Source organism: Marmota marmota, unplaced genomic scaffold, assembly GCF_001458135.2.
Source record: "Marmota marmota marmota unplaced genomic scaffold, marMar, whole genome shotgun sequence".
Classification (NCBI taxonomy): Eukaryota; Metazoa; Chordata; class Mammalia; order Rodentia; family Sciuridae; genus Marmota; species Marmota marmota.
In genome coordinates, this window is record NW_025999941.1 from 8,089,650 (window position 1) to 8,117,596 (window position 27,947).

General features: G+C 43.1%; 1 protein-coding gene across 24 annotated transcripts in view; it reads left to right on the forward strand.

Moving 5' to 3' along the window:
- Window positions 1–20,834, forward strand: part of Erc2 (ELKS/RAB6-interacting/CAST family member 2) — an 877,829-nt gene extending 856,995 nt beyond the window's left edge. For 16 of the 24 annotated variants that reach the window (XM_048801108.1, XM_048801111.1, XM_048801110.1 and 13 more), the window contains one exon: window positions 17,847–20,834. In XM_048801108.1, coding sequence (XP_048657065.1) covers window positions 17,847–18,467 — 621 coding nt within the window. In that variant the 3' untranslated portion in view covers window positions 18,468–20,834. The remainder of the gene's footprint in view (window positions 1–17,846) is intronic. The other 8 variants (XR_007346866.1, XR_007346870.1, XR_007346869.1 and 5 more) reach the window with 3 other exon arrangements.
- The last annotated feature ends 7,113 nt before the right edge of the window (window positions 20,835–27,947 follow it).

Here is a 27,947-nt window from a genome sequence, read left to right on the forward strand (position 1 = left end):
TTCAGGGATTTTCTTGGGACAAGGTTACTCTGTGGCCTAAAGACCACACAAATTGAAATCTCTGAAAAAACCTGTTGGGGCTTTCATAATGCAAACACACTATTGCTGGACAGATACTGACGTCTGGTACTAGCTCTCTTGTGTGTGGCCACTTTGGGAGAGCCCTGACTCCGGCTTCTGAGCACAGGATGCTCAGCCAGGTAAAGGAAGGCAGTAGCAAGGAGTCCTCTTGGGTCTCAGATGGCTCTTCCCCCATTGGGCCTGGTGGTCTCAGCACCCAGGCAAATTGGAGTTTTGGTACTGTTAGTAGCAAAACAGCAAGACTCCACCATGACTCCTGTATTCATTTTCAAAAGCTGCTACAATAAAGAACTACAAACCAGTGACTTAAAACAACAGAAATTTATAGGCTCGTGGTTCTAGAGGATGTAAGTCCAAAATCAAGGTGCTGGCATGGCCATGATCCCTTTGAAGGCTCTGGGGAAGAATCCTCCCTTGCCTCTTTCTAATTTGGGGTGGTTTCTGACTATCTTTGGTGTTTTTTAGCTTATAAGTGGATCATTCCAATTTCTGCATATGTGGTTATTTTAGTCAGCTTTTTTGCTGCTGTGACTTAAAGACTGACCAGAACAATTGTGGAAAAGGAAAAGTTTATTTGAGGGCTCACAATTTCAGAGGCCTTAGTCCTTAGGCAGCTGGCTCCATTCCTTGGGGCTTGAGGTGAGGCAGGACATCATGGCGGAAGAGTGTGATAGAGGAAAGCAGCTCACATGGTGATCAGGAGCAAAGAGAGACTCCACTCACCAGATATAAAATTTATACCCCATGGCCACACCTCCAGGGACACTCCTCCTCCAGCCACACCCCACCTGCCTCCAGTCACCACCCAATTAATCCCATCAGGGATTAAGTCGCCCATTGAATTAATGCTCTTGTAATCCAATTATTTCTCCTCCAAACCTTCTTGCATTGTCTCACATGTGAGCTTTTGGGGTCACCTCCCATCCAAACCATAGCAAGGCTTTCTGTATGAGTTATCTGCCTCTCTGTGGTCACATTTTCCCCTTCTTTTGAGGACATCAGTCACTGAATTGAAGTCTGCCCTAATTGTCTTGTATTTCATTTGATTACATCTGTGAAGATCCTATTTCCCAATGAAGTCACCTTCACAGACTCAGGATGGGTAAAAAAGGACTGCTTGTAGAACTGAATGAATGAATGACAAGAAGCAGAAACAGGAACAGTAGCCCAGCTGCTTCCTAATATTCTGAAAATTGTAGTCTTTTCTGCCTTTCCACGAATTCACTGCCGTACCATCCAATTCCACCAGGTTCCCATGCTCTTAGACTCCAGTGTGCTTGAAGGATTGGAGTGTATCTTTTTAGGGTACACATACAATCCATGCTGCCCATGCCTGTTTGTTCCTTAGAAAAGGGTTGTGTAGCCTCCAGGTTCATTCCTCCAGCCCCTGTTCCAGATTCTGCTTCTACAGTGTCCCTCTGCCTGGTGAGAAGTGACTAGACTCCTTAACGTAGCCACCAAGTCCTGTGTGACCCGACATTGCTGGCCTGTGTGCCTTTTCCACCACTTATTCCTTCATATTCCCTGTTCATCTGTCCTCAGTACTTGCATTGCTTGGCCTAAGTCCCGGGCATGATTCTACCACAGGCCTTCGAGGCCCCACTCCTCTACTCAGAGAGCCCCTTGACCCCCTCTTTATCTCAGCCTGGAAGTCTTCTCCTGTGGGGAACCTCTGCTGACCCTCCTGACACTATCTGGTGCCTCCAGGGCTGCTTCTTCAGCACCCTGCTCTCCCTCCCCACCCACCCCTGTTACCCACACATGGCAGCCTATGCAGTTATCCATCTTCTCTATGATCCTGCCTTGATCAGGGTCTATGTCCTACCAAATCCCAAACCCGATCTCCTGGCTAGAAAAAAGAAACGCTGGTTGGATTGAATAACCAATTGAATGAATGAATGAGACAGTAAACAGAAAAAAAACATAGCAACAGCAGCCCAGCTGCCTCCTTAATGTTGTGAAATTTAGGGACTTTTCTGCCTTTCTATTAATGAATCTGTTCCACCCAATTCAATCAGAGGCACATGCTCAGCAGAATTATTTTGTAGAGACCCAGTTCATTCACCAGGGCTTGGTCAGGACTGAATATAAACCAGGAAGGCAGTTTCTGGAAGAGACTTCATTTGTCATCAGGAATGTCCTGCCTTGGGCCATGCTAAGGACCACACTGTGGCATGTGTGGCCTCCTTTTGAGTTTTCAGTCCCATTTCCTTGCTCAGTAAAGGTGGAAGGCAAGTGAAAAATTAGATAAACTCAGCTTGTTATTTTCTCCCTTGGCACCTGTGTGGGGTAGCTCTTTTGCATGATTAAACGCCTCAGCCCACTAAAGAATAAGAACTGTAATTCCTCTCTCTCTCTTTCTCTCTCTCTTTTCATTGTGTTTAGCCAAAACAAGCTGTGAAAGAATGTAAAATATATCATTTTGTTGGCACCCATTCACGAGTGAGTCAGTGAGCCCGCTCGCATTTACAACGAAAAGTAGATTCCAGCCTCCCCAAAATTTATGACAACTGCTCCTTCTTGTGGCTTAAATGTTGACATATAATTAATTTAGGATTTCTTCCTGAGGCTTCCTGTCCAGGTTTGTACCTGCCACAGAAATATCCTTGAAAGTTTATCTACCAGCTGGAGCCGTGAAATAAAAAAACCACTGAAGCTTCATGCAGCGGGTTCGGCTGTGCCAACAGGAAGAGTCAAGGGCGAGTGGGAGGCTGCAGACTGGCTGCTGGAGGTGCCTCAGGTTGGAGGAATGGAATTTGCTGTTTGAAGGAAGCTTGGGGTTCCTTCTGCCACTGTTCCTTCCTGGCCCCTGTGATGTGCTTCCTCTCTACTCTGCACACTTCTTCTCATGAAGATGACTGGTCCCTGGTCCCATTCATAAATAACCTGACTTTCTGCACCCTGGATCAAGCTGGTCCTGATGTCCAGCTCTCTGCTCTATATGGACTTATGTAGAAGGGGAGACAATAAAAAGTACTGCTTATTGGACTCCTATTATATGTCAGACACTCATCTAGGGCTTTATGGGCAGGACTCCTTTTATTTATCTACTTAAATAAAAGGAGATAAGAGAGGTTAGGGTTATTATCTTCACTTTTGAAAATAAAACACTGAACTGAGGCTCAGAGAGGTCAAATGATTTATCCAAGTTCACCCAATTAGAAAGGGGAAGAAATAATAGTTGGTCCACAGGTGTGGAGCTCCATCTGGGTCCTCTCTGATGCTTGCATATTTACTGCCATGGCAACAACTAATTATCCAATTCAAAATGTCAACAGTGCTGAAGTCTAAAGTCACTGCTGTGCAATATTTAGAACTATTCCCAAAATACGGGATGCATTCGGCAAATGTTTGTATCATCAATGGACTCAGTTCTCTCCTTAGTCTTTTCTAATATATTTTGAGCCCCACTATGTGGCAGGCAATTAAGATGTGGGGCAGTGAGCAAGACAGTTGTACAGTCTGTCATCATGAAGGTGGCCTAGGACATCATCACACAGGTACCAAATACTAACACAAATGGATAACGCTGGATTGTGCAGACCAGGAGCGCATGGGGGACAGGTGAAAGGAAGAGCCAAGGAAGTGTTTAGCAAGGGGATTTGACGAGGAGCTCCTTGAAGAAGGGACACTGAAGCTGACATCTAAAGATTAGCAGCAGACAGCAAGGCAAGGGTGAAGGGGCAGTGCTCAAGGTAAGGGAACTGAAGGTGCCAACGCCGTGAAGGGGACCCAGCGTCGTGCCGCCTCCTGCAGCAGGAATCCCTGTCCAGGGGCTGGCATCACCACGCAGGGGTTCAGGACACCTGTGTGGGCGCTTCCACTTCTGCTCATGGGACTAGATTCCAAGGAAGTTCTCTGCAGCAAAGCCAAGGGTGCTGGCCACGAGCATGCAGAGGCTGTCAGAGGTCCTGCTGCATTGGGCCTTGGCAGTGGCTTCGAGGGTGCTCCCAGAAGCACTGGTGCCATGCCTCGGGTGCCCGCAATGTCATGCCCCAGCCCCTTGGCCTCTGGTCCAGTTTTAGTCCCCGGTGTTTTCCAGCCCAAAGTCCTGGATGCTACTTCTGTCTGAGAGGAGTGAAGCCCAGCCCCTGCCTGCCAGGATCTGGGGAGTTCATAGGGAAGCTGCCAGCCAGCTCATGTATTATGAGAATGCATTTCTCCTCTTCAATCTTCAAAGTGACCAGCGACAAAAGCAATGTAAGAATTCCCTCTCAGGGCACCTCCGTGTCCAAGTCATGAACGTTTGTGGAAGCCCCGGGCCCAGGACAGAGCCCATTTTTAACATGCTTGATTATACTTGGGGCAGCCTCGAGGCTAGGCCTGGGTGATGGTCCCAGAGCTCCTTTAGATCCTGACCTGGAGTGGAGAAGGGAGACCAGGCGCTGCAGCCTTGGATCTCTGTGCTTCCTGTGCAGACCTACAAGGGCAGACTTCGTCATGGGACTCAAATGTAAATTCAAACCAGAGAGCAGGTCTGCTTTCTGGCACTATGCAAATGTGGCTGGCCTTAGGTTCCCCCTGAAATAACCTCTGCTTTTATCAAAGTCCTCATTCTTTGGAGGGAGATGTCATTGTTTCCCTTTAAGATGGTCCATTGGGCAATGGGCTTCCTGAGCACACAGTGCATGCATGTGTGCACAGGGATGGCTGAAAGCAAGCTGCTCCCTTCTCTCTCTCTCTCTCTCTCTCTCTCTCTCTCTCTCTCTCTCTCCCTCCCTCCCTCCCTCCCTCTCCTTCTCAGTACTGGGGATTGGAGCACCAGGGGTGCTCCACCACTGAGCCACATACCCAGCCCTCTTAATATTTTCTTTTGAAACAAGTTTTCTGTAAATTGCCCAGGCTGGCCTTGAACTTGTGATCCTCCTGCCTCAGCCTCCCGAGTCACTGGAAATACAAGCATGAGCCACCACACCCAGCTGCCACCCTGTTCTTTGTGTGTTTAATACATACACCAGAACATCCCACACAGAATAGGTCCTCAGTTCAGATCTTCCATCATGAACTTATCTGTTGCTTTGTCAACCTTGCTGCCATCCGCACATCTAGGTCAGTGATACTATGGATATGTCTAAAGCTTCATTCTATAGCAACATGGCCAATCCTCCTGCTGACCAAGCATCTGTATCCAACATGAAGATACTATCATGATATCCTGGGTGGGAAACAGAGTGGCAGCTACCATGCCAACGGTCTGGACCCAATGTCCTGGGAAAGTGCCCTTTTGATGTACTACGTTAAAATTCCATTTGGACAAAGAGGCTTTGGGTTTAATTGACAACTCAAGAATGAGAAGCTCCTCTGCCAATGCCGGTGAGCTTCATGTCAAGTTTTCCCCAGGCATTCCAAGCTTACCTTTGGAAGGTCAAGAGCAGGCAGGCAAGAGTAGGTGGAAAGGAAAGGAAGAGTGGGAGTATCCCAGCAGCAGACATCCCGGTCATCACGGGGGGGAGGCTCTAATCTGGAGCAAGTCTAGCTTTAGAGTTATACTTTGCCTGCAGAGGCAGACCTTCCCTCAGTAATCTTTTTAGCATCCCACTTCTTCAAAAGCAACTTGGACCCCAAAGCCCTCTTACAGCCAGGAGACATGTGAATATCCCATCAGTTGTGTGGAAGCAATAGATTGGAATCCTCCAGATAGTTCACTCAATCTCAGAATGATAAATGATCAATCATTGCATTCCTTCTAAATGAAATTAAGATGTTCAGATATATAGCTAGGGGCTTCTGGATGGGATTTCTGCATTTGAATTTCCAATGGAAAATGTATTGCTTTGGAATCCCTGGGAATGGGAAACACTCTGAATCTATATTAAGGCAAAAAAACATTTGACAGTGGTGCAGAATGCTTCAGACATGTTCACTTTTTTCATATTTAAAAGTGATTAATCATCCTAAATGCCACAAAGCCAGAGGCCATAGTGTATAAACTCTTGGAGGGGAGAGAGGAGGCATGTACTTTGACCCTCTAAAGTGGAGGCTTTGGAAGGAGGCTGTAGATGACCTTACGATGGGAGACCCAAGCTACTAAGAATGCCTTAGAAAGTGCAGAAAGTCAAGACAAAAATGTGCAGAAATTGAGTATTTTTTTTTTCAGTCAGTGCAGTGTAAATAAAGAGGTCGTTCTCTTCCAGTATGTATATGTACACTCCTAAAGATGTTACTTCCTTGGAAAAGTCTTGCCTACCCTCCTGTTAGGTCAGGCCAGAGTCCCAGTGATACCCTGTAAGTTGGGGATTTGCTGTCTCTGTGTGCAAGGGTCGCACTGCTATCCCACCACCCACGAGCTGCATTTCCCCAGGCAGGATGATGGGTTAATAACAGCAATGTCTTCAAGGTGTAAGGACTGGTGTAGCAAAGCAAAAGTGTCCATGCTCAATAGATGTCGGCAGGTCATCCTCATCCTTGATACACAGCATGATGTTAATAAATCACATGCTCAGTTGAATCCTTTAATGATTTTTTTAATGTAATGTCTGACATACTCATTTGATGAGCATCATATAAGTCAGAGCTGTTGGCTGTCTTATTCAATTCCAGTATCCCTAGCACTTAGTCTAGCTCCTGGTAGATGCTTTGAAAAATGTGGGAGGTAGTGAGAGACGGAAGCAGGAAAGGGAGGGAGAGAGGGAGGGAGGGAGGGAGGGAGAGAGGGAGGGAGGGAGGGAGGGAGGGAAGGAAGATTCTTGCGCTTTCCACAAATATAACTTGAAGGCAACATAAAATGCACACTGACCTTTTCTCTATAGCTTGATTAAGAACTCATTTCACTTTCAGTTCTAAAGACCAAGAGTAGGCATCATTTCCCCTGTCTTCTTTGGTGAGGATCAGGCCTCAGAGACCCTGCATATCTTTGAAGGCTGGACTTCCTCAGGCTGGCTTGTGTTTGTCCCCTTCCTTTTCAGAGATGCTCCCCTCCTGGGGAGGGCCATTTCCTTTGGTTGCAGGAAAATGATTTGGTGGTTGCTTAGAAAACACCACGTGTGCAGCCAGTGGAAATTAAACTACAGCTAATCAAATGCAAGACTCCATCTGTTTCTATCTGCCAAAAAGAAATTATTTTAAAAATGAATTTCAGATCGCTGACAACGATGACTGCACTTATGGCAGCGGGTTCGCCTGCCTGCAGCCGGCCATGGTTGGCGGCGTGCACCCAGCATTTAGAAATTAAACAAAAACAGATTGAACTTGCTGCACTGGTTGTTGCCACATCGGCACGCTAATGGGTTTAGTGACCACAACCTACCCAGGCCAGAGTGTGTCAACAGCCAAAGGACCAACCTCAGTCACTGTTTGTGCTTTGCCCAAATTGTTACAAGCTTAATTTTTTGCAGTTTATTTTTCCTGCTGTTTTGGCCTCTCCCCTCCCCTGTTTAAAGAGGGTTGCAGCCAGCCCAGGCTCATAGAGCAAGGCCACCAGGCCCTGGAGAGAGGTCTGGATGTAGATGCAGCACCTTAGCCTCTGAGGTCTCATGACCTGGTGAGATTGGGGTTCTGCCTCCTGCCTTCTTGAGCCAGTAACTTCTCACATGCATTCCGGAGATGGTCTAACCTGAAGCAAATGTGAAGAGCCTCTTGGTTTGCCACTCAAGGGGAAAAGTGGAGCCTTCCTGCCTCTCTCTCTGTCCCTCCCACTTTAAGAAAGCATGAAGCATAGCATTTGCACCTTGAAGGGTGTTTCTCAGCATCACAGCCAAGCCTTCAGCCCTGCCTGGGAAACAAGGGCTAACACCTCCATCTCTGGGCAGCCACATCACGCATTGAATGGGAACATGCATCACTGGGGTTTCAGGACCTTGGCGGTGAAGAGGTTAAATTGCTCAAAAGGCTGGATCTGTGGTTTCCTGCCCACACTTGCTCTGGCCTAAGGCAGGGTTTGCTGTTTGGGGAGGGGGAAAGGAGGTCTCGCCTGGACCCAGGTGGCCGACAGGCAAACCATGTTATTAAGAAGCAGGGATCGCAAAACCTTGATCTTCAAACGAGACCCCTAATTAGTCGCCAGCCCAAGAGTAAATGGCATTCCACCTCTGTGAGGCGGGAAGGGCGCCTTCAAATCCTGGAGACTAATTGCCATTATTGGCTCGATGAAGATCCTGTTGTAAACACTTGTCATCCGAGCCACTTCTGGTCGGTAAACTTGAGATATCAAATTGTTCCTTCATGTTTCAAATTCTCCCAAATGCCCCTCTGGCCCCTTTTCTCAGAAGGGACGTCTATTTCCTGAACATGACCACCTTCTTAGCACCCAGTATAGGAAGGTGTCTCTCGTGTGGTTCGTGTGTGCTTTGCCAAACTCACCCTGAAAGGGACTTCTTGTCAGTAAGGGATTTAAAAATATATTTTGCTTTATTCTCTTTTGAATAGGAATATGCATCTCCAAAATAAACTTTCACTGCAGATAGAAGGGGCTTATCCTGAAGATAATCGGGCTTCCGTTTTGGAGCCCCACAAGTACACAGATCTTGGGCAAGACCCTGAGAGGATCCCTAATGTTCTGTTCACAAGGATGTGTATAAATATACATATATATATATATACATATATATATATATATACACACACATACATATATATATATATATATATATACATATATATGTATATATATATGTATATATATATATAAAGTTGTAGATGGACACAATACCTTTATATCATTTATTTATTTTTATTTTATATATTTATTTTTATTTTTATTTATTTTATTTATATCACTTATTTATTTTTATGTGCTGAGGATTGAACCCAGTGCCTCTCACATGCCAGACAAGTGTTCTACCACTGAGCCACAACCCCAGCCCAAGGCCATATATTTTTGTTAAATTTGAAGCACTCAAGATACAAAAAAGTGTGTATATTCTTTTTCCTAAAGATGGCCTCCCCAAGGGTAGAAACATGGGGCCACACAAAACCAAGATGAGTTCTCCACTCTCCTGAGCTGTGTTTCTTATCTTTTGATCATGTATGCTTACCATTTGTGGAGATAATATTTCCTCCTTATTCTTGAACTTCTTGCTTCTTGGTCCTGTTTAGCATTTGGGAAGGGAAGCGAAAACATCTTCAGGCCATGTGCATGGTACTAGGTTTCATCTGAATTTACTCTTGAACTTGGAAAATGTTTCAAGGGTTTGAGAACAAGAGACTCTGGGTCCATCCCCTTCCAAGGCAGCCTAGATAATACCAAACTTAGAGAGTCAAAGAGGCCAACCTTAAGAGAGGTCCATATATATTTTTTAAATTTTTTAAAATAAAAAATTGGGGATTGTCCCAGAGCTACAGGAGCAGAGATACTATTATCCAGACCCTTTCATGGCAGCCAGTATGTTAAAGGAGATAGAGAAGGAAAAGGAAGAAGGTAGTTAATAATATCTTAATAGTCCTTGGAAAAACAAGTTTTCTATTCATTTTTTTTCTTCTTGGTACTGGGGATTGAACCCAGGGTACAACAGTACCACTGAGCTGTATCACCAGCCCTTTTAATTTTTTTATGCTGAGTTGTTGAAACTGGTCTCTAAGTTGCGATCCTCCTGCCTCAGCCTTCTGACTCACTGAGGTGACAGGTGTGTGCCATTGCACGTGGCTCTATTCAACTTTAAGATCGACTTTTTTTGGCTGGGGTTGTGGCTCAGTGGTAGAGCGTTGGCCTAGCATGTGTGAGGCTAGGTTTGATCCTCAGTACCACATAAAAATAAAATAAAGGTATTGTGTCCACCTGCAAATAAAAAAGAAAAAAAAATAGATTGACTTCTTTGCAAGCATCAACAATCTCTGAGGTGACGGATTCCATGTTAATATCTGCAGCAGACTCTGTTGCAGGGCCAAATGTCACATAATGGCAAAGAGCTGCTTTCTACTGAAGCTCAGCTTCCCAACTGTTTCTTGACTCAGTCAAGGAGTTGCTATTACTCAGCAATAATTCCTTCCTGTGAACAGTTTGGGGTGGGACAGGAAGGTGGGAGTTTTTAGTGCAAGTGTAGGATATTTGCTTGTAGAATTCCATTATCTCTGTGATGAAAGGGATGGTTTCTCTGTGCAGGTAATCTAGTGACCTCCTTTGACTAGGAGCACACAGAAGCACCAGCTTTACCTAAGTGGAGTTCTCCATGATGACTTGGACAATTTTCCCTGTCTCCAGAGCAAGGGTGTTTTGTTTGTTGAATCAGCCTCCATCCCCAATGTCATTAGCAGCACCCCTGAAGATTCCCAAAGCATTATTTTCACCTATACATTTCACTGATTCAAGATGTTAGAAATTGTATGATAAACTTTCAGTTATTTTAACTAGTCGAGGAAAGAAAGACTAACATCGGTTTTGACAACAAACAAAACCAGTTTTTGTTCTATCAGTTATGTTTAAAAGATTCCAATTTCAAACTAAACACAATGTGTGGTTATTCTGTCAACGATTTATATAGCCACCAGGGCGCCACAGTTACACACTGCATACATCATTGTATTTTTAAAATGTACTTAATGAACATTTTTTTTCTTTTCTAGTAACTACTTCATTGCCTTAAATGAATGCATTCCAATAGAATTTGTAACAAATGACCACTTTGTGTTTGCATTAATGCCAAACACGTTTAACAAATTTTTAACAAGGAACCCTGGCAAAATGCCAAACTCCTAGAGGGACACTGAAGGAATGCTATAAATTTAAACTAGATTTTACCTTTTCACTTAGCTCAGCAAGTGTCTTAGGTGTCTTGCTATCTCAGGATTTCAGCATTTCTATTTTATGTCAGATGGGTTGTACATTTTCATTATTTTTATTACTTAGGTTGTACCTATTTCCACAGGACTCTTAAACCTATGAAACCATGTATGATATAATATGAAGCAATTTAGAAATAGACCTTTATCTGCAGAATTGTTCATATTTTACACAGGCAGGTAGATGCATAGACATGCTTACCAAAATAGCACTGTTTAAAACAAAACAGCCAATTATGTACAAAAACAATCAATTAGACCAATGGTTCTCAGCTGGGTAAGGTTTTGTGTGTGTGTGCACCCCCCCACACACACACACACACCGCCCCAAGAATATTTGGTAATAGCTGGAGACATTTTGATTGTCAAGACTGGGAGAGGGGCAGTGCTACTGGCATCTCATGGGGAGTAGCCAGGGAAATTGCCAAACATCCTTCAATGCACAGGACAGCCCCTCCCCCAACCAAGAATTGTTCAGCCTCAAATGTCCACAGCACTGAGATTGAGAAACACTGGAGTAGGGTGGCAAAGACATTTGACTACAGGGATAAAGAATATATTCTCTGAAGAAAAAATGGCAACCAAACACATTTCTCATCAACCAGTGTTTTAAAGATTACATAGAGTAGCTAACATTGTTTGAGTGACAGATGTCAATTTTTGCTTCTGATGCCTTGCATAGAAAAGAGTTCAGTTCATAATACTTTGGCCCAAAATGTAGATGAAGGTGCTGCTGGGGCTGACTGGTGGAGGGAGAAGGCACAAGACCTGCCATAGAGTGCCAAGCCCTGTCCTCGGGGTGAAGGTTGTTACAGGGCACCGGGAATGGTCTCTTAGGCAAGGCTAGTGGTAGATGGGGTGCTGCATGACCACGAGATCGTTGCAGTCATTTTGTGGATAAGCCCTTATATTTCAATAGCTACACAATTATTATAATGTGTAGTAGACAGGTATTGGTTCCATTATAGTTTTAAAATAAATCTTTCCTTAAAAAGAAATTTATGTTTTCAGAGAAAAAGAAAAATATTAGATGCTTCAAGTGTTATGGAAAAGTTATTGGAAAAGTAAGACACAGAGACCAAGGGTTAGGAAATCCTGGTCCCACTGTAAAGGGAGTGGGGCTCTGGAGCCAAAAAAATGTGGTTCAAAGGAGACCCAGTCAATTCCCCCCAAGTTCAGTTCCCTCATCTGCCTCAAGGGCTATTAACCAACCAGGTCAGTGCCATGGTGCCGTCAAACTTGTTTGAGATAATTCATGTAAAAGCAGAGTGCGGTAGCAGATAGCTCGTCCCAAATGTGAGCTATTAATAATTCTGACCACAAAAATAATGACAAAAATAAATCCTAAGGAGACATAGCAGTATGTGCTGCCATTTCCATGTAAACGTCGCCTATCAATCAGAATCCCTTCATCGAAAATATTATAGAGGAGTTCCGCCCAGCGCACAAAAACCCAGGGCAAAATTGAGTCCTGAGGTCGCCTCCTCTGGCAAGCCCTGTCATCCTAACAGGGGTTGCAGTCCTGAGCCCGGGGCTGGCTGGGCTCACCCCACCCCCGCCCCGCCCCCAGCCCTTTGGGCTCTGAAGTGTTACATTTTATTGCCCCATGGAGCCGCTGTAGGAGGCCACTCTCAAGGTAAAAATGTTGCTTTCCACTCATATTTTTGAATTATGGCTTCAAGGTGGTTGCTCCTATCAAGAAAATTAAATGATTTAACATAATTTGTTGCCACTTTGATCACAACAATAATAAATAAATCTTCATGGGGAAAACGGGAAACCCATTCTGCCCCGTTTTTAAAAAGATGTTAAGTAATAACACAGATGTAGTTATAGGTTTTTTTTTTTTTTTTCTTAAGCAGAAACGACTCTATTGGGTTTTGCTGTGAGCAGAGTTGCTTGGTGGAGCTGTTCTGCAGGATGCCCGCAGCCTCCAGCAGGAGCAGCTTTCCTTCCACGACCGTTGTTAATTAGTCTATCAGGAGCTCGCCTTTTATGTGGGCACCATGTGTAATACGTTAGGGGCATCCAAAGCTGCTGTGAATGGGTGTCTGTTTTTGTACCTGGGGGCGTACTGCACACATTTGGAAAGCACATGGAGTATAATGGACATTAGCCCAGATGTCAAAAATAGCCTGCGTTTTACTACTGTTATTAAACAGTTTCCCCTTTAACCCCTCCGTGTTTACCAAAGACCCCTTTCTCCCAGCCTGTTCCTGCAAATCACTACTGAAAGGGCAGGAGAAGAAAGCCATAATCGGGCAGGTGTCTTTATTCCAAAGAAAAACAGTCTGAAGGAATATTTGTGAGACACCACAGGTTTATAGCCTGCTCTCCTGGGGGCGCTTGTCCTGGGGTGGAATCTCACTGCTGTTCTGGCCTGGCCCACCGACCCTCCTGCTCCCGCCCCTGAGCCAAGCAACACCATCCACCCAGTACTGATTCTTTTTTCCCACAAAGGAAATAGCTTTTTATTTTAGTAAGATACTATTCACACATTCTTCAGTTTAAAATATCCAAAATGATGCCAAAAAATAATCCTAAGTAGAAAACTTCTAAACACCCCCCAGAGGAAAATATTAATATTCTGGTATGTACACTTGCAAATGTTTACATTTATGCGTATGTAGATGTAAAAATAAGGTTGAATTATTCCTATACAATGGTAATCTGCCTTTTTTTTTTTTCACTGAAAAGTTGGGGACATCTTTTCCTATCAAAAAACAGAGATGGCTAGGTGAGGTGTGCATGCCTGTAATCCTAGCTGCTCTGGAGGCTGAGGCAGGAGGATCAGGAGTTTAAAGCCAGCTCAGCAACAGCAAGGTGCTAAGCAACTCAGTGACACCCTCTCGCTAAATAAAATATGAAATAGGGCTGGGGATGGGGCTCATTGGCTGAGTGAAGGCTCTGGAAGCATCCTCCTGCACACTCATTCAGGTTATTGGAAGATTGAAGAGTCTCATCGTTATAGGACCGGGGTTCCTGTTTTCTTGCTTGGGAAAGCTGGGAGCTACCTCACAACCTGAACAAAGCTCTCAGGTTCTTACCCTATGGCTCCCTCTGAGTCAGCACTTGAACCTCTACAGTGTTCCAGACTTCAGTGACTTTCTTTTTTGCAACAGTGGGAGGAAAGTCTCTGCTAATGAGGGCTCCTGTCATTACATTTGGTCCATTCAGACAGTAGTCTCCCTTTTGGTGAACTTAAAGGTCAACTGTTAGTACCATTAAATACCTTTGTAGAGTTGTACAATGGTCATCTGATATCATTTTAGTTCCAGCGTTAGGGATTTATGGTGGGAAATCTTACGGAGGAAGGTAGTCATTAGGATTCTGCCTCTAATGACTAATATCTGTGGAAGGAATGAGTAAACTGACCTGTTCTAGAAACTGTATAAGGAACGAGAGATCCTAAGTGAGCAAGACTGGCCTTTGTGCCCTGCCCTCATGGAGCTTACAGTCTAGACTGTGACGGTTTAGCAGAAGTATTACTGGATGGTAATATATTTTATTGGATTCAGTATATCTCAAATATCATTTTGACATGAAGTCAGTATTAAAAAAAAGTCACACGGGGCTGGGATTGTGGTTCAGTGATAGAGTGCTCGCCTAGCTCATTTCAAGGCACTGGGTTTGATCCTCAGCAACACATAAAAATAAACAAAATAAAGGTATTGTGTCAAACTACAACAACAAAAAAAATTTTAAATGTCACACAGATTATTTACCTTTTTTTAATATTAAATTTTCAAAATCGGGGCTGGGGTCATGGCTCAGTGATAGAGCCCTTGCCTATCATGTGTGAGGCACTGGGTTCAACTCTCAGCACCACATATAAATAAATAACAATAAAGGCTGATTTAATTTTTTTTTTCAAAATCTGATGTGTGTTTCAGTCTCACAACACATCTCAGTGTGGACCAGCCACATTTCAAGTTCTCAGTGGCCACCCATGTACAGCAGTTTTGAGATCCTGCAATGAAGGATTCCTAGAAGGCACAACTTCTAGGCGGAGACTGAAGAAGAAATGGGTATTAATCAGATTGACAGCTGCTGTGGGTGCATGTTAGAGAGACAAGCAGTGAGAATAAAGGAACAGCAAGTTCAGCATAGGTGGAACTGAAGAGACGAATGTTAGGGCTGAGAGTTGAGCTCGAAAGAGAGGCCAAAGGAGGCCTCTCCAGCGTGGCCTGAGGCATGGGTCTGCCATTCTGGGGCCACAGGACTGTAAACAGGCTGTAAACAGGGTTATAAAGTATAAATGGGGACTGTAGGATGGAGTTATTGTCCCCTGGAAATAGCATTTTTGGCTGCTCCAAGAGACTGCAGAGTTGGGTGCTGTCAAAGAGGATGCTGGGGGTAGTTAGGGCTGCTGGCCTCACCATCCAGGTGAGGGAGGACTGGCCAGAGTTCATCCAAGCCACATATTTCATTTGCATTGCTTAATGATGGCTTGAAATAGCTGCCTACCTGTGCAGACACCAGGGTCTTTGGCATTCTCATTAGTAGGTATGACCTGAGAAATGCTGTCTAGCAACCACCAAATGGGTGAAGCAGCCCCATTGCTTCATTGACCGAAGCCAAGATTCCTTTTTTAAAAACATAATCTCATGTGGCCCTCAACAAGGGATCATCTGAGGACCCCCCCACCAGCCCATTTCAGCCGCTCAGTGAATGGAGTTTTTGATGGAGGAGTGGCAATACTTTTCAAGAAATCTCCACAGAGTAAACCTTACCCCAAACAGCGAAGCTGCACTCAGGAGGCCCCCGTATTCTGCCCTATGACCTGTTGCTCAGCTGGAAACCTTTCTCACGACTGAATAAATGATTGTTCTTTGCTACTTTATCTTGGAATAACATCAAGGACATTGGACATTCATTGTAATTATTTTTCACTCGATTCCCCATATGTAAAAAAAAAAAAATGACCTGTGTATTTTAATACTGCTTTGGGTTTCTCTTTACCTTTTAATCATGTGGCCTCTTATTATATTGGTCAGCCCTTTAAGAGGATGATTAAGAAATGCTTAATGCACAGAAGAATTAGAGCTATGCACAGCTCATGAAACAGAAGGCGTGCTCTGACTTACAATTTTCATACAAAGTTTGCAGAGATTTTATGTGCCAGAATGAGTAATATGATCTGCTCTAGGAACTCCCTAACTTTCTGGCTCTGCAAAAGTCATTTTTTTTTTTTTGCCCCGATTCAAGTTTCTTAACCAGAAGAGTTACACCAAATTCCTCAGAGTATGAATTAGCAGAGTTCATCCAAGCCACATATTTCATTTGCATTGCTTAATGATGGCTTGAAATAGCTGCCTACCTGTGCAGACACCAGGGTCTTTGGCATTCTCATTAGTCGGTATGACCTGAGAAATGTGGTGTAGCAACCACCAAATCAGATGGCTCAGGCTATCTGAAAAATGTGGTGTCTGCGTGCGTCTGTGTGTGTGCGCGTGGCATGAGTGTGATGTGTGTGTGTGTGTTCTATCTTTCTCCTCCCTGCAGTGGTCCCCAGATGGATCACTGTGCCATTGCCCTGTGTCTGGAAACTCCCCAAGCACTCAGAGACCCCATGTGAATAACAATGGCAGAAACACACACACTGAGCATCAGCCAGGGAAAAAGCAGTGTGGATGGTCCCCTCTGCTCACTCAGCTCAGGACAATTGTGCGGTGCCCTCTTCTTCACCCTGGATGGTGATAACAGTTTGGAGCACTCTGGACGCCTATCCCCAGGGAATGAAGAAGGCACGTAGATGACTGTTGCATCTATGTTTGGCGAGAAGGATATGCACGCGCCACGGGATGTGGCAATGGAAGCCAACTCTGTTGCAATCTCTATTTAAGGAGATGTCAATATTCTTTTAAAATTTCTCTTGTATAACATGAAGTTTACCAGTTTAACCATTTTAAGAGTATGTTTCAGTGGCACTGAGTAACTTTATCAGATTGTACTACTCTATTTACTTCCAGAACTTTTTCATCACCCCAAATCATTCTGTACCCATTGACAAATAACTCCCCATTTCCCCTACCACTCTCTCCAGCCTCTGGTAATTTTATAATCTATTTTCTGCATCTATGATTTGGTCGATTTTGTATATTTCATGTAAAGGAATCATACAGTACTTGTCTTTTGGGGGCAGAGGGTGTATTTTATTTCGCTTAGCATGATGTCTTCAAGATCTGTCCATTTGTGGATTGCCCCAGAACTTCATTTCTTTTTATACCCCCATGCCACATTTCATTTCTCCATTCATCTGGGGATGAATGGCTATTGTGAATAATTATACTTTGAATAATTATATTCAAGTATCTGAGTTCCTATTTTCAGACCTGTTGGCTATCTACCTATGAGTGGAATCACTGCTCCAATGTTCTTTCAAACGGTTGCTGTTGATGGTGTATGTGAAAGAGTATTTTTGGTATCTTAACTGTATTTAACTCTCTAATCTCTAAGAGACAAGTTTTAAAAAAAATTAAAACCAGAGTCATTGTAAAAAAAAAAATTTAAGGCCGTGGGGGGGGGAGACACAAATTTTTGTCATATAGAAATAATCATGGAGCTGGGCCTGGTGGCGCACACCTGTAATCCCAGTAGTTTGGGAGGCTGAGGCAGGAGGAATGCAAGTTCAAAGGCAGCCTCAGCAACTTAGCAAGGCCCTTATGCAACTCAGCAGGACGCTGTCTCTAAATAAAATATAAAAAGGGCTGGGGATGTGGCTCAGTGGTTAAGTGCTCCTGGGTTCAATTCCTGGTACCAAAAAAAGAAAAAAGAAATAATCACTGAAACCTTTTGGCCTATCTCTCTTCTCTGTGAACCTATAATGTGACACAGCTTGAATGAGGTGTCTTCTCAGCTGCGTTTGCAGGACATGGTTTAACTTTCTGTTCACTTTGTCCCTTCTCTGTGTTCCCTCCCCATTGTCCCTTCCCCAAGAGAGTGGCAAAGAGGCAATGCTGGGGTGGGGGATGGGAGAAATTCTGCCAGGCTTAGTTCAGATATTGCAGCCTGTTTCTCTCCCCGCTAAATCATGCCCTTTCTTGTTGCAGCTATCAGAAGGGCTGAACCCAGGGGAAGTGCAGCTCTGCGGCAATATTCTGACACTCCTTTGCAGTGGGCTCATGTCACTGTCCTCCACCACCACCGGGAGCGGCTCAGCAGAACCAAAGGGGAGTTTTCACTTTCATTCTCCAGTGCAGTTTTGTTCGACTTGGTATTTCCTTCATCCTCTCATGTCGTTTCTCATGGATTTGGATTGGAAAGGAAGAAAACACAGGTGGAGAAAAATGACACATCCTCTATTTTATGTTGGGATTTGGGCATTGAACATGGGACCATCTCTTCTGAATGCTTTATTTGATAGCGTTTTATTTCTGTTACTTACCTTCATTGGATATGTTGGAACTCCATGGGATTTTAAGTATGGATTCAGCCTCTGTTGGACCGCTAGCTTCATCTCCAGTTATCCTGCTGGTTCCGTCTCAGTGGTCATTCCTAATGCATTAGATTACCAAACAGTGTACATTTGTCGCACGCGAGTGAGTGGTGTTGGCGGTGTTTGTCAACCACGGTGCATGGAGCATTTGACAAAGAAACCAAAACACCAAAAAGGGCGAGCCTTTACCCTCCTCTGTTTCTTTAATCCGCTGTTCGAAGAACCATGTTTTTGATGGTACAAACTAGTAGTTACCTCTGGGCCAGGTTGGAAATGATATCAATTTTTTAAACCACTAATACTTGCCAAGAAATCGCCTTATGAGAATATGGTGTGTGTCTCTGACAATGCATGGCACATCTAAATTGTTCATTCATAATTTTCTTTCCCTGCTTAGGTATTGGAAGTGGCAACAGCCTGAGGCGCCTGCATATCAACTCCTTGTGTTCCCTGCACCCCAGGGCTGGGATTGATCCAGCCTCAGGCTGTTACCATTCCCATACTCCCAGGTCTCCATGAAGAAGCTGGGACGCCTTCACACTTCAAGATCCCAAAGCTGTGCAAACAGTGTAAGCTTAGATCTTCTAGACAGGAAGGGTCATTTCTCATTTTTTTTTAAATGTCTGCAACATGGATTCCAAAGCATTTTCAGCATCAAACACGAAAACATTGATGAATGAGGAATAATCCCCAAAGCTGTGTATCTGTATATAGCCTGACACAACACGTATGTGGATACAGAGTCATTATTTAAAGCACATGCCAGGGAAAGAGACCCAATTTCAAGGTCTTTTACATATAGTGACATGGTACTAAGGAGAATTCAACTCCTACTGCTTCCTCTGAAGATGAAAAAAAAAAATTAAAGTTGTAGTAACTTCGTAAAACTCACGACTGAGTCTGGCAAAACACGTGCAACTCTTGTATTGATCCATTTTCTTGTCAATGGAAGAAACCCTTCCACGTGGATGCAAGTGGGAGATGAAAACCTGCATTTTTAAAGGACAAACAGTGAATTTAAGCATGAGTGGCCTTAATAAATATAGTTGTCTTTTTTTGCTGCTGTGGAAAGGATTCTAAACAGATGTTCCTGAAGTCCTGCATTGAATTTAGTCATTATTACTTTTTAAAATGTTGGTGCAATTAACTCTGGACCTCTCTCGTGAGCCATAGAGATATTAAAAGACAAACTTCTTATTTGTTGGGGAAGATAAAACCGTCTCTAAGCTGCACCCTTCCCTCTCGGTGCGTTAGGAGTCATATATTCAAGCTGGTTTCTTGCTTCTGGCTTTGTTCTTGTCGTCAGGATAGCAAACTATGTAAAAGCTTTCGTGTTGCATAAACAATCCAAATACATTCATGTTTAAAAAGTTTGTCCTTTAACTATTCAAGGGATCTAGGTCTCAGTTGGAGGAGTGAGCAGAGTTCTTTGCAAGCTTTTTTAGTACATTTTGACACAATGTCACACTGAAACCACAGGCCACAGACACATCCCCATGAACAGTTTGTCCTCACTGCCTCCTGTAACCAGGTCCTGGCCTGAACTCTGCAACTGAATACTTGAAGTAGGAAGTACGAAATCCAGTAGGGAAAGTAGGGTCCTTAAAATAGGAAAAAAAAATTTTTTTAAATACAAATAAATACACCTGACCATAATAGTTAGCTATTTCTATGTCCGTGCCAATTTTGTCACAGATATTGTTTGGGGGATCATTTTGACCCTACTTTTGTTGGTTGAAAGTATGATTGACCTTACCTATATGCAAGCATCTAATTTAGTCTCTTAAAATTAAATTCTATCTACAGTATCTTTTTCTCATTTCATGTCATATTCTCTAATGTTTGGGGGTTGCACACACACACAAAAAATCCCTTTCACACATTGAAAATAGCCTCTGGGTTTACAACAAACACTGTGAAGTTGGGAAGCTATTTCCTTTGCACAAACTTTAGCAAGTTCCCTTCTAATCATAATGCAGTTGGAAAAAAAAAAAAAGTTTGGGCTAACATTTAGGAAAAGTTGGTCTAAGTCTTTCTGTGGGCAGACGCAGGCTTGTAATTTCTACCCCATTTGATTTCTATGTACAGTCTCAATTTTGTATTTAATGATTTTTGTGTATCCAGTGTGCACGTTTAACAGCGTGTCAACTTCCATTTGAGAGTGGGTTTTACTTTTTAAACAGTGTTTCTGATGAGACCTCAAAAGTGTTGACATCAGCTCTCTCTGCGACGTTTTTTTTTTTTTGTGTGTGTGTGTAGAGTGGCGTTTGAATGCTGCCAGGGGTCAGTGTATCTACTTCCCTGAGACCCTCGTTTGATAGTGCTTCTTGTAATATTTCTTCAAGTGAGTGGCATGTGGGTTGTGATATTGACCATGTGATTATGGACATCGATATGAAAAAAAATAAAAATAAAAATAAGGAACCCTGGAAACTACCAGTGGGCATGTATTAGCCAGTCATTGTAACCTTGTGTCTAGTAGAAGTACAATGTACAAGGTATGTACAGTTCCATAAATTTGTTATCATGTGTATGAGAAGTACTTTGTGCTGATCGCCTTATTTATATTCATCAAATAAACCTTGTTTTCTTTCTGAAATGAGTTCACTCCATCTCTAATATTCCAATTGTAGCGGCTTTAATATTTGGGGGGAATGAATACCCACTGGAAGAATCCTATGGACTTGGAAGGAAAACAAACAAAAAAAGTCATGGATTCATATAAACTGGAAAAACAAACTATAAATATTCCATCATGTCTGGCTAGCTCTATAGAGGTTCAAATCAAAATATTAAGTCATTGGCAGAATCTTCTTCCCTCCCTCTCTTTCTCTTCCTTTGGTCCTTCCCTCTCCCTCTTTCCCCATCTCTCCTTATCCCTCCCTCTCTTTCTCCTTTCCGTCTTTTCCTCCTCTTCCTCTAACCCTCCTTCTTTCTCCTCCTTCTCTCCCTGTCTTCCCCTGAACTTTCCATTCGGGTGGCTCTGGTCTCTTCTAAGCTCCCTCAATGAATGGCATTGACGGCTTGTCTCCCAATAGTTTTGAGTATTGGGGGATTTTTAGAGAGACCCTCTTGACCTTCCAGAATCCACATCTGTCTCCTCAAGGGGTAGTTGATCCTTTTTAGATCATACACCCAATGACCTTATTTCAGGGAGCTGGAGCAGGAGGCTGTGGGATTGACAGACTCACAGCTTGCAGGAGAGGTAGTTCCCAATAGGGACAACAATAGATTCTCTTCTAGAAGAGAGGGACAAGAAAACTAGGCAGGGAAACCAATTGCTAGCTCTGCCAGCACTTGGATGCACACAGTTGTCCACGCAGGATTTGCTGGCCTTGACAACCTACCGTGGATCACAGAGAATGGCCTTTGGTCTGAAAGTCCTTTTGGAGCCTACAGAACCAACTCTTGGCTCCTTCCAAAAGTTGAATTAAAGGGCTGGGGTTGTGTCTCAGTGGTAGAGTGCTCTTCTAGCACGTGTGAGGCCCTGGGTTTGATCCTCAGCACCACATAAAAATAAATAAATAAATATTGTGTCCAACTACAACTAAAAAATAAATATTAAAAAAAAGTTGAATTAGACTCCAGAGAATGAATTTCCAGTTCTTACCAGGATTAAAATCAATAAGTGATTGCTAGACACTATGTTGGATGTCATATAATCCAACATCCTCATTTATCAAATGGACAAACTGAGGTCCAGTCAGAAGTGACTGATCCAGACAGCCAGGTAAGTTCAATGACAATTCAGGACTGCTTCCAGAGCTCCATAAACAGGACTATGCATCCCTGAAGGCTCTCTAAGAAGGAGAGAAAGGGACAAAAAAAAATTTTGTCCAGTTAGCTCTTGAAACACAGAGAAAATATCATTTGGTTTCTGTACTTTTTAAGTTTATGGGTTTACATTCCCTTGCAGTCAGGTGCACTTTGGGGGACCTGCAAAGTCCTTTGCCCTTTTCATTGTTGCTTATTTGTAGAAAGAGAAAGAATTCCTTTCCTCCTAGGCTTCCTGAAATAGCTGACTTGCACGCAGGCCTGGTTGTGCAAATCCAGTGGCCAGGTAGAACCTGTGCTTCTTTACTCACAAGCAGACACCTTGTTAGGAGAAGGAGCAGCTCACATGCTGCTGGACACCCGCAGGCCGACGTGTACCTTCAGTCCCATTGAGCACACAGACATGATTTAGGTACACTTGAGCTTCTGGCCTTCAAGCCTATCCTGACCACTTCTAGTATCTGTGAAACAGATACTAGAACTGGAGAGACCTCCTAAGTCTTGGAACTGCTGGTCCATCAAAATCATCATACTGATAATAAGTAAACATAGGTAATAAATATTTGTATGTTGCTGAGTGTTTGCTAGCAGCCAGGTCAGAATACAAAGGATTTATGTGCATTGACTCCTGATGCCTGACACAGTCTCAGGAGGTGAGTACTTTCACATTTACATTTTGCAATGAAGGAAGTAGAAGTACACAGAAGATGACCAGAAAACAGTTTGTGATTATTGAGCACTTATTTGGAACTAGCATTGTGTTAAATGCTGTACTGATACAAACCCATTTATGTGCACAATAATCCCATAAAGCAGGGGCTGTTGTTACCCTCACTTGGCAGACAAGTAAAATAAGAGCTGACATGCCTCCCCCAGGATCCCCCAGGCTTTGAACCCAGTGCTAGCAAGATCCTCTGCTTAGGGGTTACATGGAGCTCCAGGTCAGATGGGTGACATGTCAGGGCCTGGGATTCGGATCACACTTGTACCCACCTGGCAGTACTTTCATGTTGCATTTGACTCCTGACCTGGCCAGGCCCATGGAGCTCAAGGGAACTGGTTGTTTCGACACTCACTGCCATACTTGACCCATATGAGAACCGTCTGCAGCACAGTAAGGCTGTGGATCCTAGGGGAAATCAAGCCACACGAGGAAAGGAAAACTGGATAAAGGTCACGAGAGGTGGAATATCCTTTATCTGAAAAGTTTGGGACCAGAAGTGTTTTGGATTTTGGATATTCAGATTTCAGAATATTTGTATACACATAATAAGATATCTTGGAGATGGGAACCCAAATCTAAACACAAAACTCAATATATTTCGTTTACGCCTTATACACATGAGGCCACATATGAAATTTTCCACTTTCATTTTTATTTCCTGCTCTTTAATGTTTCAGATTTGGGAGCAAAATTGATTTGGGATTCTCGAAGTAAGAATGCAGTACCTATACATTGGATTTAACTTGGCTATTCATGGGTCTCTTGCATTTCTCCTAGCCCACAGTGCCTGGGCATAACACTACTGACTTCCTGGCATCTTGGTCATCCTGCGGGTGGGAGCATTCAGGTGGAGCATCTGATGGCAGGGGACTGAAGAGGGACCCTCAGGTGGGGAAGATCTTGGGTGCCATGTGAAGGGCTATAGACATAATGGTATTGGTCATTGGTTCTTAGCATCTGTCATTTGAATACCACTGTCCTGATGTTTGCTATATCTGAAAACCATAAGTAGTCTTAATTTTTAAGGATTTTAAATTAAGTTTTATTTATTTATTTTAACTTAAGATAAATTTATATCAAACAAAAATGCCACTATAATTAATAAGAAACTAGGATCAAATGCAGCACATAAACAGACATTCCTCAAGTATTACAAAAAATTTTTTTAAAGATAGAGAGGAGAGAGAGAGAGAGAGAGAATTGTGTAATATTAATTTTTCAGTTTTCGGTGGACACAACATCTTTTTTTATTGTTTTTTTACTGTTTATTTTTTATTGTTTATTTTATTTAAAGGAGCATATTTAATTCAGACTAGCATTACTTTTTTTTTATTGGTTGTTCAAAACATTACAAAGCTCTTGACATATCATATTTCATACTTTAGATTCAAGTGGGTTATGAACTCCCATTTTTACCCCGTATACACATTGCAGAATCACATCAGTTACACATCCACATTTTTACATAATGCCATATTAGTAACTGTTGTATTCTGCTACCTTTCCTATCCTCTACTATCTCCCCTCCCCTCCCCTCCCATCTTCTCTCTCTATCCCATCTGCTGTAATTTAATTCTCTCCATCTTTATTTTATTTTTATGTGGTGCCTAGGATCGAACCCAGTGCCCTGTGCATGCCAGGTGAGCGCGTTACCGCTTGAGCCACATCCCCAGCCCAAGTATTACAAATTTTAAAAATAAAAATAAGAACAACAGAGATAGTAAAATAATGAAAGCAAAGTTCTGAGGCTAAGATTCTTCTTTCCTTGTTAAGGAGACTGGCAAAGGTTAGAGAAGGATTCCTAGAACTAAAAACCAGAGTTCTTCTCTGATACTGAGTCAGAAGGGCTGAAAAGTTACCAACCAAGGAATGTCTAATTCTGAGGCTCAGAGTCACTGAAGGCTATGTCTATGCACCACCTAAAATCATTTCTAGGATCTGCTCTGGTCTTTGATATACAGAAAACCCTTTTGCAGCTACAGGAATCTATTAATTCTAAAATACACATTTTCACAGGCATTTTTTCAGAATAGTTTTAGATTTAGAGAAAAAAGTGAGCATCTGACACAGAGTTTATATATACCCTCCCTTCCCACAGGTATATAGTGTTTCCCATTAAGATCTTGAATTAGCATGATACATTTGTCACTAATTGAATTGATGTCAATACATTGCTAACCAAAGACAACATCTTATTCAGATTTCTTTGGTTTTAACCTAATGTCCTTTTTCTGTCCTAGGATCCCAGCAAAGGTACTACATAACATTTAGTCGTCACATCTCCTTGGGCTTCTTTTGACTACGAGTTGTTTGGACTATTCTTATTTTTAATGACCTTGAGAGTTTGGAGAGCACTTACCAGATAGATTTTGGGATGCATTTTCCTGACATTGGGCAGAAGTTGTTCTCATGATTGGGCTGGTGTTACAGGTTACTGGGAGAAGACCCCACGGGTGGAGTGCTTCGTCCTGACCTCACGGCAAGGCGGGGTGTACCATCGACACGACTCGTCCATTGCTGTTGACACTGACCTCCGTGGCCTGGCTGAGGCGGTGTTTGTCAATTTTCTCCACCATGGTTATAATTTCCCCTCACTTGTGATGAGATAAGTCATTGCATCTGTCTTAGAATGTTCTGGTGGAAGTACAAATTATGCACTAGCTAAAGAAGAAAAAGTTTCAAAAATCTTTCAGGTCAAAAATGTCCCAATTGGGCTGGGGTTGTAGCTCAGCGGTAGTGCGCTCGCCTAGCATGTGTAAGGCCCTGGGTTCGATCCTCACCACCACATAAAAATAAATAAGTAAAATGAAGGTATTGTGTCCAACTACAACTAAAAAATAGTATTTAAAAAATGACCTCATCAACAGCTTCATGGTTTGAATAGATTTTTCCCTCTAGCCTCGCCCTTCCCTGATGGATGACATGAGCATTTGTATCAGGAATGATGGATGGGAGCGAAGAAGGTCCCTTCCTGAGTGCAGAGGAAAGCTAGTATTTCTATACTAGTTTAAAAATGGCTGTTGTCTATGAGGACACTGTGATATGACTTAGGGAAGACTCAGGAGAGAGTCCCTGCATGAAACCCACATAAAGTTTCCACATCTGCACAGGTGCCACTCATTGGCTGAGGATGTTACAGCTCTGCGTTTGGAAGCAGCATTAGGCCTTTTTATTTGAATAGTGAATCTGCTAGGATGTCTTTTCCTTTGCAAGGACTGAGTCCACCCACACAAGAAAAGAATAGAAAAACAAACACAAGCACAAAAAATGTATACACACACATACACATTCTTGGGTACTCTCAATGTCTCAGGTGAGACCTGAGATTCTGTATCCCTCTCCAAGGGGACATGACTCCTCCCCACTGGGCCTGGGGGAAAAGAGTCAGCTCCCAAAGAAAGAAAGGAAAATGGGTACTGGGGAGGCAGACGCTGACCGCACACAACTATACAAAATACTCGAAGCAAAGCAGCATTTGGGCATAGTTTGTTTTTCTTTTGAATAAGGTTTTGGGCCAGAGAGGGGCAGCAGGATGTGTGTTCAGGTAGACACAGCATCAGACTGGCAATCGAGACATCTCAACTAAAATTTCAGCTTTATGTTTCCACCCCAGCTCTTGGGGATGCGCACATGGCCTCTGTTTTGGATCACCCTTGGGTGTGGTGTATTGCTCTTCACCATCAGACACCGGATGCCAGCCGATAAAAAGAGGTAAGAATGAGGGCACGTTCAGGAAAAGCTTTTTAACAAGTAACTCTCCGTATAACTCTAAGTCCTGGTGTGCCTGTTTCCATGCATCTCCTTCCTTAGATGCTCAGGTATAAGGCATCAAGTGAAGGTATCCAGTGGTAGATTTGAGAACAGAAGCTCTGTGGGATGATGAGGAGCATGTGCCAAGCCATCATGAATCCTACATAATGCCAGGCAAGAGCAGACGGACAAGAAAAGAACCTACTGTGTGACCTCATTCATATAAAGCTCAGGAGAAGACAAAATTCATGTAAGGGTTTAGGAGTTGAGATTCTTGACCTGGAAGTGAGTTGCATAGTTACATTTAGCTTGTCAAAATCCATCAGTGAAGTACTCATGACTTTATACACTGTTTTGCCAGTCTGTTATATCTCATTTAAAGGGTTTAAAATGTTGATGCCATGAGGCATAAATCTGGTTCCAAATCACAGAGGTTGGCAAGCTAGGGCTGGTGGAATGAACCAAGGCTTCACATCTTTCTCCTTTGGTCATCACCATGACTTGGAAACTGAGGAACTGTTCCAGATTGAAGGAAACTCGAGAAATACGACTACAAAATACCCTGTGTCCTGCCAGCCATGGTGGCACACGCCTATAATCCCAGCAGCTCGGGAGGCTGAGCAGAAGGATCAAGAGTTCAAATCCAGCCTCAGCAACTTAGTGAGACCCTGTCTTTAAATAAAATATAAAAGGGGTGGGGGATGTGGCTCAGTGGTTAAGTGCCCCTGAGTTCAATCCTTGGTACAAAAAAAAAAAAAAAAAGGCAGTATATTCTCCTGGATGAGGTCATGGACCACCTGTTGAAAAAGGATAGTGAAATTCAATCAGGGTCTTTAGATTTGATGGCAGCATTGCATCAGGTTTGGTCTCCTTAATTAAAGGGTGGGGTGGCGGTTCTGTATAGGAGGGTGTTCTTATTTAGGAGAAATGTACACTGGAGAATTTTGAGGCAACATCTGCAGCTTATTCTCAGATGGTTCAGAAAAACTGATGAAGGAAAACTGATAATGGGATGACACACCCATGCACTCGCACACAGGGACATATATAAGTTGAGAAAGAGGAGAAATCCATGTGAAAAGACAGAGAGGGGCTAGAGTAAGGGAGGCAGGGAGGTTGTTTTCATTGATCTCCCAACTTTTCTGCAAGTTTGAAAGGATTTCAAAGTAAAAAAATGAAAATAAAATAATTTGACAAGGCAGTAGTAGTCAGCTTAGAGTCTAGGAGCTTGGGGAAGTGTGGGGTAGAGTTGCAATTTCTCTCTTTAATACCACATGATGTGTTACCTGCCTGACCTTGAATGTATTTGAGTTCACAGCCTCTGTTTGAATCCTGATTCCATCACACGCCAAGCAGTCATTCTAGGCTGGTTACTCAGGCTCTCTGTTTTTTTCTCATCCTCAAATTATCACTCAATCCTAGAAGGCTTTTTTTTTTTTTTTTTTTTTTTTGCGGGGGCAGATACTG